The sequence below is a fragment of the Anser anser genome (genome assembly GCF_964211835.1).
Source record: "Anser anser genome assembly, chromosome: 1".
NCBI classification, from domain to species: domain Eukaryota; kingdom Metazoa; phylum Chordata; class Aves; order Anseriformes; family Anatidae; genus Anser; species Anser anser.
Genome location: NC_139720.1, coordinates 128,692,273 through 128,706,481, shown reverse-complemented (window position 1 = coordinate 128,706,481; position 14,209 = coordinate 128,692,273). Strand labels below are relative to the sequence as shown.

The 14,209-nt window shown below is 49.4% G+C and overlaps 1 protein-coding gene across 3 annotated transcripts; it reads right to left on the bottom strand.

The window, feature by feature from the left end:
• Nucleotides 1-753: 753 nt before the first annotated feature.
• Nucleotides 754-14,178, bottom strand: RS1 (retinoschisin 1). 3 transcript variants are annotated; one of them, XM_083820291.1, is made up of 6 exons: nt 13,679-14,174; nt 7,586-7,611; nt 6,827-6,932; nt 1,918-2,059; nt 1,584-1,779; nt 754-1,351 (listed from the first exon to the last, which is right to left on the bottom strand). In XM_083820291.1, the coding sequence occupies exons 1-6, from the start codon at nt 13,728-13,730 to the stop codon at nt 1,199-1,201; spliced, it is 675 nt and encodes a 224-aa protein (XP_083676417.1). In that variant the 5' UTR covers nt 13,731-14,174; the 3' UTR covers nt 754-1,198. The 3 variants fall into 3 exon arrangements, with proteins under 3 accessions (XP_083676417.1, XP_083676415.1, XP_083676416.1); XM_083820289.1 differs by having other exon boundaries at nt 754-1,779; nt 13,679-14,178; XM_083820290.1 differs by lacking the exon at nt 13,679-14,174 and having other exon boundaries at nt 754-1,779; nt 7,032-9,355.
• Between the last annotated feature and the right edge of the window lie 31 nt (nt 14,179-14,209).

Genomic DNA, 14,209 nt, shown 5'->3' with positions numbered 1-14,209 from the left:
GGTTAAGTGAATTTCCGGAGGTCAATTAGGAAGCGAGCGGCATAGCTCGGATGAGAAGAGAAACGCCTGCTTTAGCGGGCACCATTTTGATGTTGCAGATAAAAGCCAGCAGCAGGTCCCTTCCCCGTCCAGGCTGAGAGGTGAAGTGCAGGCAAAGGACAGGGCGAGGCAGGACGCAAATGAGCTGTGAAATTCAGTGTGTGCCTGTTAGTTCCACCTTATTTATTGCCGTACATTTCAGTCTGGAAAAAGGGTCTGCTGTCCTGTTTGAAACTGGGAGGCTGGAAGAGTGATAGCACAGGCCTTTTCTACCTGCACAGTCTTTCCTTCCTCTGAGGCTTTATTATATCCTAATATAGGCTCAGTCATGTGGTGGCAAATATATTAGCATGGTGTCTTGGTATATAAGGGCATGTGCTTCTGCTGACCTTCCCCGCAGAGCTTGCCTGGACTGCTATGCTGGCATTAATGGAGAGCCCCATGGATTTACTGATTTCTTATTAAGAAAATGTGCCCCTCAACCTATTTGTGGATAGGCAAAACTCATTTGGGGGGAGGACGGGGGGAGAAGCATGAGTGATATGGTGACACAATAATAATCATCATTTCAGCAGGTGGGGATTGGTCTTCCTACATCTCCGTAGACTTCATACTATTGGTATAGTAGACGAGAAGTTTTCAGACTTGCCAGAACAGCCTAGTTTTCTGACAGTTATTATTTGGCTTTGGGGGGGGGGGGGGGGGAGGAGGAAATCATGACAGAAACATCCACCCTGTGAATGAATAAAATGTGATGAATTTCACAGACATCCAAAGGCTTTTCTGATCTTTTTGGTTGTATCTCTTTAGTTTTAGTCACATCTCATCTTTTGCCCCACACAGCAGCCATGCAGCTCTCTGCCCATAGAGATCAGAAGAGGTCACAAGAGGCAGATCACCTGCAATGAACCACTCCAATTTTGCTGGGGTGTGCCCCACAAAACAAACAAACAAAAAAGCCTTCTACAGTAGGGTTTAGCTTTATCACCAGGCATGGCATAAAGCAATGCTTTATTCAAGAAAGCCCTTCCACTCGCAGGGCGGGTGTTTACACTGCAGGACCGTCGCTGCAGGACACATCAACAGCGAGATGGGGTGGCCGTACAGGCGGACACCTCCTCATTCCTGTCCCAGAGGACCACGCGGGGCTGGCGGGGCCTCAGCCGCACTTGCCCAGGCACTCGAGGAGCTCCATGCGGATGGCGATGCGCACGTGCCAGCCCAGCGGGATGAGGCGGATGTAGCGGGCCACGATGGGCGGCCGCAGCAGGTTCTGCACTGAGGACGACCGGTCTGAGTTGCCGTAGAAAACCTGGCAAGAGAGGCACGGGCAGGCAGTCCAGTGTGACGCTCACTGTCACCGTAGCAGGGGGATGGCCACAGGGATGGAGCCCTGCATGCCATGGGGTAAGCCCCGAGCCCCATCCACCCTGCTTCTCCCACAGCCCCCCCGTCTTGAGGTGCTTTTCCCCAAGGCCCAACACTTTCATGCCACCAAGTGGCCCACCACCACTGCGAGTGGCCGACGTGCAAAGTCTACCCACCCGGTTGTTCCCGGTCTGGTCCTTGTAGTAAACCCAGTTGAGATTCTCGTCGGTGCGGTACTGCACGCTGTACTTGGTCATCCACTCGTCGGCGTCGCAACGCCCTTGCGTGAGGATCCCCGAGATCACCTTCACCTCCTTCAGGTCGATCTGCAGCCACTGCCCATTGTCCTGGTACTTGGAGAGCCAGGCACACCTGGGGGGACACCGCCGGCCCCGCTGCACCCTCCTCCATCACCCGGGCCACCCTGCCTGCCCCATGCTGCCTGGGGGCCGGCCCCCCGTGCCCACCCACGGGACCCCCATGTGCACAGGGAGGTATTTTCAGACTCACCCGAAGCCTTGGCCGTTGAGGCGGGCCTTGTTGGCCGTCCATGAGGAGTACCAGCCGGTGTACTGCTCGGGGTTGGAGCAGCTGATCTGGTCAGGGGTGACAGCGCCGGACTCAAAGCCCAAAGGCTTGTGGTAGGGGCACTCTGCAGAGCAAGGGAGAAAACATGCTACCATCAGGGACTGAGCTGCTCCGCCTCCTGGTTGTGTTTGCCTGACTCTTTTGTCAACAACCTCTGTGGTTTCTTTGGACCCTCCCCTCTCTGGCCAGGATGGAGGGGATGCTCTTAAACCTGGACAACAACCCCTACGGAATTTTCTGCCCAGGGGACACAATGGCTTAATATCTCACTCCTCTTGCATGCAGTCATTAAACTGCCTAAGTCTGTACTGCTTGCAGCATTTTGGGGGGAAGGTTTTATTCAGATGTTGTGATCTCCCAATTTCCTTCTTCCTGCTAGCAGGCACAAGCAGATCCAGGATGGATCCATGGTCCTTGATCCTGCCTCCAGGCTATTCGCCTCTGCCTGGTCCTTTAGAAATGTCTGGCATGGCTTTTCTTGCTGAGCTTCAGCTCCTCCATTCATTGTCTTGATATACAGCTGTGCCTACACAGCAAAATTGCTGAGCCTGTTCCAATCATCCCTCCACAAGCATCCTCAGATCTCCTGCATTTTCTCTTATGGGGATTATCTTTGTATTTGGAGGTGGTCTGGCCTTATGGAAAATGTGCAGGTAGTTCAGTGTCAGTGAGGTGTAATGCCTGGCCCTGCGGAAGGCTCAGGGACCTCCTTGTGAGTTTTTGCCTTCAGATCTTCAGGCTACCAAGCCCAGCTCCATAGGGGAGCAGGGACACACTCATTGCATGTGTGGTGCCCTCATGCCATATCAGCATGGCTCATTTCAAGGGAAATAAAAGAGCAAGTGAAGCTCTGTGCAGCTTTGCTCATGGGTGGGTCATTTTCAAGCCTTGGCCAGGTCTGACAGAGTGGTGTAATGCCTCTTGGTTACAAAATGAGCAGGGTGTCAGAGCACACCCAGGGCACAGTGTGACCACTGCCTCCTCCAGCCACTGCCCCTTGGTTGGCACAATGCCCAAGCATGCCAGCAGGACGGTCGAAGTCTCATCAGCAATTTCCACCAGGCCATGTCAATATCTCATTAACATATTTTGTTCACTTGGTCCCTCATTAATGTATTTTCCCCCAAAAACCACACAGCTGCTGTCCTGCCTTCCTCCAGGCATGGAAACACCAAGTCCATTAACAACGGCCAGTACCAGCTGCTTGAAACCTCTGCACCCACAGCACACACTTCGCATTTATATGACATTAAAGAGACAATCAGAAGGAAACAGATTAGCTTTCACCTTTCTGAAGGGCTGAATGTGATGTGGTGGCAGGGGTAAAACCATGCTGTGGATTTATAGCCACCTGCCTTCTTGGGGACAGTTAATCATGCCCCCACCAGCTTTTCCACCACATTAAATGAAGTTCAGTAAATAGAAGTATAGAATCACAGGATGGTTTAGGTTGGAAGAGACCTTTAAAGATCATGTAGTTCAACCCCCCCATCATGCCCAAAGCCCCATCCAGCCTGGCCTTGAACACCTCCAGGGATGGGGCATCCACAGCTTCTCTGGGCAGCATGTGCCAGGGCCTCACCACCTTCTGAGGGAAGAATTTCTTCCTTATATCTAATCTAAACCTACCCTCTTTTAGTTTAAAGCCATTACTCCTTGTCCTATCACTACACGCCCTGACCAAGAGTCCCTCCCCAGCTTTCCTGTAGCCCCCTTTAGGTGCTGTTAGGCTGCCATAAGGCCTCCCTGTAGCCTTCTCTTCTCCAGGACGAACAGCCCCAACTCCCTCAGCCTGTGCCCATAGGAGAGGTGCTCCAGCCCCTTGACCATCCTTGTGGCCTTCTTCTGGACCCATTCCAACAGGCCCATGTCCTTCTTTGTGCTGGGGGCCCTGGAACTGGTTAAGTTTTCTGTGTAAGAAACTGCTTGTAGAGAGCAGCTGAGGTGGCCCCACATGTTTACTACTTGGCAGGCTTATCTCAAAGGCAGCGTGGTTTTACTTTTAGCAACACTAATCCACAGATCACACAACCTCAATGCAATTAGCAGGTCACCTTCTGGCGCACAGTGCCATGCTGCACACAGAGACCCCCAAGCAGATGCTTGGTGCCCGCCCAGCCAAACCGGCTACACCACATAATGCCTTTATTGCTGACCTGAAGGAAACTCATCGAGTGGCTGTGAGGCCATGCAGAGAGAGCGCTGCTACCACGCCAGCACAGCTGGTCTGTAAACCCACCCCAGACAGCATGGTCACAGGCAAGGAGTTGTGCAACGTGCATTATCCAGGAAACAGACCTTCCTTATGCAAGGAGGAAGCCTTCTATTCAGCTACAAGATGATAATTTGTGAGAGCTGTCTCTCACACCCAACCTGGCCAGGAGGTCTGGAGCCACTCTTTTCACATACATGTCCCTTCCCTCAACTGAAGCTGGATCAAACAGAGCCAAATCTGCCGCCTACCCCTCCTTGGTGCACGTGACAGCAGTGCACTACCATGCTTTTGCAAGGCTTTAGACTGAGAACTGCATGCCACTAAGGTAAAAAAAAAAGCACTATTAAATAGCAAGAGTATGCAATGTAAGAACAGGCTGGCATCCCAGAAGTAAGCACTGGTAGGGAACGACCACGAGAAGGACTTCTGAATGGGTTATCCAGCGCCACCTGCAACTCAGCGTTTCCACAAGGCTTTGCAGTGCTTTGAATGTGTTGATGCTATCATTTACGCATGACACCAGGACTGCAGGAAGCAGGGGGATCCTATGTGGTTATCTGGAGTGTGTGGTAACCTGTATTTCTCCAAAATATGCTTACACACAGCTCCATGCAAAGGGATACGGTTATATGTGTAGGATATGGAAGTGCAAGGGATGCCTTCTGAATGGAGCGAAACTCAGAAAAGGACAGAAGGGCCGCAGGTACCTACCCACCACTTGTGGGCTTCGTGAACATGCAGTGACAAAGATGGTTGGCAAGATGGCTGCTCAATTCTGGCAGGAGGGATGGAGGGGAAAGGGGACACCATGCATGGTCAGGGGACAGCGTGGTGGAGGGTACATGGCCCTGCACAAGGCCAACACAGAACCGCAGAATCATGGAATATCCTGAGTTGGAAGAGACCCACAAGGATCATCGAGTCCAACTCCTGGATCCCCACAGCACCACCCAAAAATCAGACCAGGTGTCTGAGAGCGCTGTCCAAACACTCCTTGAACTCCAGCAGGCTTGGTGCCATGACCACATCCCTGGTGCCTGACCACCCTCTGGGTGCAGACCCTTCCCCTACCACCCAGCCTGGCCCTCCCCTGTCCCAGCTCCATGCCGTTCCCTCGGGTCCTGTGGCTGTCCCCAGAGAGCAGAGCTCAGCGCCTGCCCCTCCGCTCCCCTCGTGAGGGAGCTGCAGGCCGCCATGAGGCCTCCCCTCGGCCTGCTCTGCTCTGGGCTGAACAAACCAAGGGACCTCAGCCGCTTCTCATACATCTTGCCCTCTAGACCCTTCATCACCTTTGTTGCCCTCCTTTGTATGCTCTCTAACAGTTTTATGTCCTTTTCATACTGTGGCAGACCTAAGAATCTTGACAAAACTGAGGGATGGTGTGGAAAACCTGAAATGCTGACACGTGCCCAGGGCAGATGAATCCTCTCCTGGGAGTTTCTTTGGACAGGGAAGAAGCCTGCGGGCCATGCCCCAGCCGGCTGAGCCCTGAGCTTCTGTGGGAGTGGGATACATGGAGGAAGAGAGAGCTCAGGGGAAGCAGACGGCTGGGTGAGGATGGCTGGAAAGCCTCTGCGCTCATCCGCTGAGTCACGCCGCGGGTGGGAAGCCTTCACATCCAACACCAGCGTGGGATAGGAACACCTGTTTTTTTCCCCCTCTCATTTCTGCAAGCTCTGCCGGCGATGTCATCTCTTCCGTCTCTTGTAAATGCATGTTTTTATTTGCTTTCCAGCCCGTCTTGGCTCCACTCAGAGTGCTTCCAGGGTAACCCACCCACCCTCGTCTTCTGGCAGAGCAGCAAGGCCAGACACTGGGTGCCAGGGTGGAGGGTCCCCCCATCTCCCCTGGGGAACCAGGGGCAGCAAAACACACCTCCAGCCATTGCACGGCCTCCTGCAGGAGCTGGGAAGAGGTAGTTGCTTGTGGGCATAAGGCAGATACCTCTTTCGGTGGCACCTGGACAGAGCTGTGAATCCCTCTGGGCATCAATGTGACACAGGTGTAGACGGGAGGGTGGTTCTGTGGGTCACATGAGCTAAATCCAAAGACCAGTCTGGCACCAATAAAGCCTTTCTGGGGTAACACCTCAGAGAAAATGAGGAGCAGTTGTAGAGGAAAGAGCATGAACAGAAATCAAGGAAGTTGGGTCACTGAGGAGCTGGGCAGGAGCAGTCCGGAGAAAACTGAAACTTAATTATGGCCACCTATTGCTTAAAAAGATGTTGCAAAGAAAGGATAAACCATTTTCTTTGACCCCTGGGGAGAGAAGAAGTCATAGGCCAAACTGCAGCATGAGGAAGTCAACCCACGTGGTACAAGAAGTTTCCTAAAGCAAATTCTGCACATCCATTAGCTTCCCTGGGCAGTCTGCTGGAGCACCAGTGCTGGGGGCTACAGGGACAGCAGGTACCCTCTCCAGGCCTGGGCTGCTGCTGCCCCTCCGCTGGCTCATGGTCACCCTGCACCTCCCATGGGCACAGCTCCACCAGCCCCACTGGCAGCTGGGTTTGGAGCAAGCACTGCTGTAACGTCCTCATTACAACACAAGGTGAAATGGAGGAAGCTGCTGAAGACCGTAACGCAACAATTGTTGAAAGAGGGATAGCCCATTACCTGGCATGCACTCTAAGCTGTTAGTCCTGCTGGACCACACCAAGTTAGGACCTCCTTGGCAATCGCATTTGCAAGCCTTGCTGTGCCACAGCTCCAGTCTCTCATCCTAAAGGGAAAGTAAAATAAATAAATAAATAAATAATTAAACAATCATCAACAATAATGACACAAAGCTAAAAACGAGTCCAGAAGCGAGTTTAGTCACCTGTGTGGTCACGTAGGGTGACATCCACAGGGAAATAAAAGGTGTCTGCAGCTAAATTTTGCAACCTACTTGGCTGCTGCTGAACCACAGTGTCACTGCAGACTTCAGGACCCCCAAACCATGCCACCGAGCGAGTGCCAGCGGCCAGCTCCCAGCTGGGTGCCCCCAAAAGGACGCTGCAAGAGTGGCAGTGGAAGGTTGTTGCAGAGTGAGCCAGAGGAGACCCTGGCACCATATACCTTCTGGGGGTCATATTTTACTCCCTGATGCCAACAGCTGCTCTTAAATGCTGCCTGTGAAACTCGGGTGACCTTCATGGGTACAAACACAGATTCACTCTTTTGTTGCGTGAAGAAGGCATAGGAAGAATTTCAAAATACAAAGATTTGAAAGTTGCCTCAGCTAAGGCGACCAGCACCCTCAACCTGCTAACAAACCCACGGCGGATGTGGTCCCACACCCACCCCGCGTTACTCCACCTGGCCCCTGGAGGTGCTGAGCACTTGCTGCTTCTCCTGCCACCTGTGGGAGCCGAGCCAGCCGTGAGGACTTACCTCGCCGGGGGAGAGGGCCAGCGCAGCTGGGGCAGGAGGCATGGAGGGAAGAAGAGAGAGAGTTCAGACATGAAGATGCTGCCCGCGAACATCAGGAAATGCAAGGAGTATTACTCCTGAACTGGGTACAAATAAAGGGAGAAAGGACTGATGAATCTAATGCCTCTCCCCAGTCTGATTGCCAGGGGAAAGCAAGAGGACATGGGTATCAGCATGGGCAGGAACAGGACACTCTGTATGCCCATGTCATTGCTACTTCCCAATGGGTTTTCCTTTTGATGGCTTTGATGTCTCCTCTTTCTGATCAGACATGCCTGAAACATCCTGAGGACAAATCCACGTTAGCTTCAGCCTCTGCTTTCCAGCTAATGTTGCTCCTATTCCTCCTTTCCATCTTCCTGCCCTAAAGTTTTTATTTCCCATTTTGCCTACAGAACTTGTGAGCTGATGAAGGGTGAAATCCCAGCCTGCAGCCACTGCCAGTCACTGGTGGCTTTGGAGGGGACACGACTTCCCTAGAGGTGGCTGTCATGAGAGCCCTCCCTCTGAACTGAGACGGAGGAAAACAAAATGTAAATAGGTCTTCCCAAGCAGTCTTACATGCAAGACTCCTTTTTGTTCTTTTTTTGGTTGGTTTCATTTTTTTGAGGGGGAGAGGGGGGCGGGAGGTGCAGTGGCTGTAGAGGAAGAGCTGCTATTTTTGCAACACCTGACCTGTTTTATCATCTGCCCGTCCCTGAGCAATGGCTTTTTTTATACAAACCCTTTCCTTGCTGAAAGGGCTCTCCCACTTCCCCGTGAAGTCCAAAGCTGACTATTTTAATAGCATTTGGGCTGGCAGAATAGTGTCCAGACAGCTATGAAAATCATTTTTAGAAGCTCCTGTGACTGCTGATACTTCATCAATACAAGTCAGATGTCAGCCCTCATGTTTCCAGTACCCACAGTGAACTTCCAAGCCACTAAGAACCAAGCTATGGAGCAGGTAAAATCTTGCATACAGAAACCATGAGAATACAGCAATCTCCAAACAGAGGTTTTGTGAATAGGAAAAGAGGATCTTTTTATCAAATGAATTAGGCTCTGAATTATTCACTGAAATCTAGTTATGATTTATTCATTCACACACTGTTACTTTGCTGAGCCTAGGAAGGTCCAACTAATGCTGGTAATTTACATCTTGCATTCATACAGCAAGTTTCGTCTCAAAAGATTCACAAATGCTGTGCAATTATAATCAACTGAAATATAAACTGTATACAACGCTCTGTTTGTTACTGAAATGCAACGGCTCCTAGGGTTTGATAGTGAGCTCGAATGTATCAAGAGCCTGAAAGAAGAGCTTATAAAGGAACAAAATGGTAAAGAAATACATAAAAACATTTTTAAATACAGAGATGGCTGCCTTTGCTTCAGTTTCCCAGGACCGTTAAGCAGACCTCCAAACGTCCCACCTGGGCAGCGTGGCCTGAGAGCCCTTGGTGTTGGGAGAGGAAAGCAAAGGGAGCGATGCCCTTGCCTGCAGTTGGCTGGAAAAAGTAGTAATTGATATATTGGTGTGTTTACAGCTGTGATGGGCCCTGTCCTACAAAGGAAATGAAGAGGAAAGCTAGCTGCCAATAGTCTAAAAATGTGATGGCCAGCGTGCTTTTTTAGTGAGCGTGTTTGCCTTCAAGGAAGGTTACAAAGATAATTGGTAATTGTAGGTCAGACAGAACGAATTGCTGCAATTCGTGGAAGAGTCTAAGTCCTGCACGGCCGCCGCAGGCTGTTGTTTTAAAAGCACAGGATTGAAAAAAAAAAAAAAAAAAAAGAAACAGAAAGAAAGAAAGAAACATTAAAAAGGAAAGAGACATATTTACAGCCCCTGAAGTGCCCCAAGACATTTGGCAAACCATCAGTTCAGTGAAATAAAACATTATTTCTGCGCGTTCATGAGAGAGAGGGAGATACAGCTTGCCCCTTTCCTGTCCCTCCATCCCACGTGCCGTGAGACACATCCAACACACGGCTGGCCACAAATGCTGCCTCACAGCACAGCACGTGGGGGCTGGGGCTCAGGTAAGCACCTGTGCATGGATTTGGGTGCCCATCCTGGTGGACAGGATGTCTTTCCTCAGCTTCTCCCCTTCTCTCCTCTTTCTAGCAGTGCGATGTCTGGTTTAAGCCCAGACTGCAATGCTCTTCAGGGCAGGATCCCGGTGATGGCTCAATGACCACCACAGGAGTTTCCCAAGTGAGGTTTGTGTGAGTCCTGCAATTTGCAAAGGCCAAGGTGCTTGTCTGAACACCGGGGGTCATTGTGTGGCTGCAAACAACGAGCAGGGATTCACATCAAGTCCAGAATGGGCAGGCAGGAGTGCAACAGGCTGCCATGCTATGAAGCACTGTCATTTTAGTGACAGGAACAGAAAAGTGCAGGTCTCGGAAAATCTCTGGTCATGGAGAATGTGACTAAACACAAGATAGAAAGGAAGAAGGTAAGTGTGGCCAGAAGTAACACGGGTAAAGGCTGAGCGCATCTCAAGAAGGTCACTGCTGGGAAATCGCATTGAACATCCTGACCATATTGCCACGACAGCAAGCGGTCCTTCCTAGAGTGGCTAGAATTAATGGCAAATGTACAAGGATCAGGAAGCACGTTGTAACATAAAATGGAGAATTAAAATAAAGCATAGAGCAAACATCGGTCACTCAATTTACTGGAGTAAGTCGGTAAGTTGCCTGCTCATTGCAGGCACAGTATGTGGAAAATGTTAATGAGTTTATTGACTTGACAATTTAGGTGGCCTAGCTCTTCATCTGGAAAATAACGTTACCTCTTGTTTGTGCAAGCAGCATCTCCACTGAACAGGGCTCAGAGAGATGAGCAAAACCACTTTCCCCCTGCTTCTCCTAGTGGAGAGCACTGCCTGCACGGTGCAGCACATTCCCTGCGTGGCTGCTCCTGCGCAGCTGCTCAGCTCCTTCCCTCCTGCATGCGTGGGACATTGTACAGGGCGAAGGAAAGCATTTTAAAACATGGAGAGATGTGACTGTGGCCCCAGAAAAGCTGTCTCGGGAATAAAAGAGGAGAATGGAAAGAATAGCACTGGCTTTATCACGTTTCTGGAAAGGTGCTGCATTTCAGGTCCCTGCTCTCTCTTGAGCACTACAACACAGAGCCTCAGCAAGCAGTTAGGTAAGGCAACACAGAGGGCCAAGAGCAAAGAGCACCTTTATCTCCAAAGAGTGGGAAACCTCCTCCTAAGGGGGCAAACACAGCCAGGAAAGGGCCGTGATGAGCCCTTGGTGGGGGCACCCTTTTCACCAGTACTGCACCTTTCCGCCTGCAAAGCAGCCACGAAGCTGCACAGCATTTTGCACCCAAAGGGTCCCAAGCCCTCCGAAAAAGGAGGTGAGTTATCTTCATCTGCAGGCAGGAGCCACCCTGGAGTCTTCAGATCTGCCTCCAGCGCAAGATTTGGGGTGCCACACAGGCATCACGAAAGCAGGGCACTCATCCAGGGGTTCCCACATGCTCAGCCTGCTTCCCCTGGCTGCTGCTCAGCACTAGAGCCAGCAACCGCAGGCAAGAGGCACCGCAGCGCCAGCACCGCTGCAGAGGGGAGAGGGGCTCATCCGTCGCGCTCAGCTCCTCCCTCGTGCTTTAATGCTGTTACCTTTTTCCTCATGTATTTTGTTGCTCTGTTTTTTTCCTGTTTTCACTTGTATTTAATTTTCTTTATTTAAATGGCATTTTAATTTGGTTTCCATTTTTGTTCATTTGTATCATGTTTCATTTAATATGTTCTGGTATTTCTCTCAAAGTTATAAAAACCTTATATAAATAAGGACGAGTATACCTATTTAATTCATAGTCATTTCACTTTTACACCTGCTGTCTCCACAGTGTTTCTACAAATCTTTTATGTTGTGAAAATATTTGGAAAAAAAAAAATCAGAAAAAAAAAATCAACCTTTTCCCCTCTTCTTCTTTCAAGCAGGGCAATTATCTTTTTTCCAAAGTGTTCCTTTGAAAATTTTTGGCCTTTTCTGATCTTATTGACGTGTTTGTTCCTTCTCACTTGGCTATGCAGAGCATTGCCTGCATAGCAATTTTAGTAATTTTGCTGGATGTATCAGCTGTGCCAAAGGGTGGCACTAAAGATGTTATTTAGTGTGATCCGAAGGCGGGTTTGGGCTTTTGGTTTTTGGTTTTGATTTTCCAAAGCTGTGAAAAATATAAAGGGGTGAAAAAAAAAAATGCACCCTTTCTAACTATTGAGATGTGCCTATTCCCCGACGTGTGATGAGCTGGGACGGAGCGACGTGGCACCAACACGTCACATTCAACATGCCCCAACCGTGTTCGTGTTACCCCCGACTTGGGGTGCTACGGATGGGGCTGGCGGCTTCTGGGGTGCTGGTGCAGGATCCTCCTGCTGCTGCTGCTGCTGCTTCGGAAGGGTCCCCAGCAAGTGGGAGCCCAGCCAAAGCGCGGGGGCCGGGGTGCTCCTATAAGCCGCTGGCTCTGCTGGAGAAAATCGCTAAGGAGCTTATGGTGGCATCGGGGCAGGTGGCTCGGGGCTGACCCCCCAGCACCTTCTCCATAGTGAGAGAGGAGGGGGCCAGAGGGGGGGCCTGGGCAAAGGGTCGCTGCCCACCGATCACGTGGAAGGGGCTGCTTGGGCCGTGGAGCACAGGAAAATATGAAAACAACACAGTAGATTAAAAAAAGCAGTAAACTAGCGAGGAAAAAATAAATACCAAAATAGTGACGCCTGGAAAGTGATCCTGCAAGTGATTTTTCACTGCAGGCTCTCTGAAAATATCCTGATGTGTGGGTGTCTATTAAAAGCAAGCTGTGCCTGGGCTTCGGAGCAAGGTACAAGCTCGTTCCAAGGGCTAATTGCAGTAATGCCGCCCATCAGGAAAAAGTGCTGGAGTCTGGGTAACAACCCCCTTCCAAGAAGCTCAGGCACCAGTAACATTTCTACGTGAAATGAAGGACAGCTGAGAAATCTGGTACAAGGGCAGTGAACAACTATTGGCTAGAAGATGAAAAGGAAGACCCGTTAATTGGAGCAGGCTACATCTGAGCATACCGGGATGAAATGGAGGTACAGCCGTACAGGAGGTACAACGCTTTCCTGCCCATTGCGTTTGGTAGACCAAAATAAGTGATGGAAATAAAGGAGGACTTTAAAAATTAGACAAAGGGAAACGCTGAGAATTCAACATCTCTGGGTGATACATCTGTCCCACACTGACACATCATATTCCAGCTACATGTTAATGTTTGTTGATACTGCACAGCACCCAGTGAGATCAACCTCATCCTTAAGACATTCAGAGCTTTTCTGTCAGCTTTGAATAAGTCAGAAGTTCAAACACAATACAAAAATGATCTCCTCATTCCAAATTTGGGTTAATTAAAACGGAAGGAGACCATCACCCTGAAATTTCTGTCTTCTAGCTCCCACTTAATTGCTATCATCGCTACTTTTCTGAAAAGTAACTTTGAGAAAGCCCCAAGACTGATAAACACTTTTCCCATTTACTTTTTAACTTCTGATTGCTTTTTATTCTTAAAGAGCCTTTGAAATTCTTTTCCAGGACAAAATACCTGAAAGAGCCTTTAAGAAAAAGCAGATCTCTATCAGCAATGTCTTGCTGCTAAAGAAAATGATCGGGTTTTGATTAATCAAGAGTTTTGATTAATGAAGGACCAGTCTTTCATATTCTACTGTACCTCATTTTTCAAATCAGCATTATTATTTACTCACTGGCTCAGCTGCACTACAATTTTCTGTGCAAATTCATATTTTGACAAATTACATGGCAATTTTTTTACTCTGCAATTACTTTGTAAGACAGAGTTGTACTACTGAATATTCATAGAGCTGTAAGAACGCTGCTCACTCATGTACATAAATTACACATCTCCTCCACAATTTTTCCTTTCCCTGAATTATTATTATGCTTCCATGAAAGTGCAGAGAGGAGCTCACTCCGTACCCCACAGCCCCCAGCAGCACAAAGAGGAGTGGATGAAACAAGGAATACAAAGAGGGACATCAGAAAGCACCTCTCGGGAGGCAAAGTGCATACCTTTGTACCAGAAAAGAAGAGACAGCAGGACGCTTCCCATCTTGAGCTCCATCTTTTCCTTCCTCTTTCAGGAATAGCTGCTTAGCCGGCTGCTCAGCTTTCTGGGAAGGCATGAGATTAACTTAAGCATTGCCTAAGCACCTTACGCTCCTCCATTCTCAGGATTTTATCAAGTAGCATCAAGCCAACCACACAGTTATTACTGTCAAGCTGCATCCTAGAGGATGTGCCATGGGTAAAAGGTAAAAAGTACTGAGGTACTGGCACTGTGAGTGTGAATCCAGCTGTGTATTTAGACATCTCCACATAAACAAGGATATGCCTACCTAGAAACCATATATACCCCCCATACAAACACAGAGGATGTGTCTAATGCTTATAAAATATAGTCTATTATATGTACTGAATATTGTCTATTTTGTGCAATATGCATTAACTATCTTCCACGCCAACTATTTACCTCTACACCATCGATGCCTGTCCTAATAATTGCTGCGTGTAGGAATCTGCCCTGGCCTTACTGCTCTTTCA

Bases quoted from the DNA above. Each gene is read 5' to 3' on its own strand.
- RS1 (XM_083820289.1), bottom strand. From the start codon at position 13,730: ATGGAGCTCAAGATGGGAAGCGTCCTGCTGTCTCTTCTTTTCTGGTAC. The intron at 6,933-7,585 runs GTAAGTCCTCAC...CTTTCCCTTTAG, and splicing joins TGGCCCTCTCCCCCGGCGAG to GATGAGAGACTGGAGCTGTG. The intron at 1,780-1,917 runs GTGAGTCTGAAA...GTGTCCCCCCAG, and splicing joins CTCAACGGCCAAGGCTTCGG to GTGTGCCTGGCTCTCCAAGT.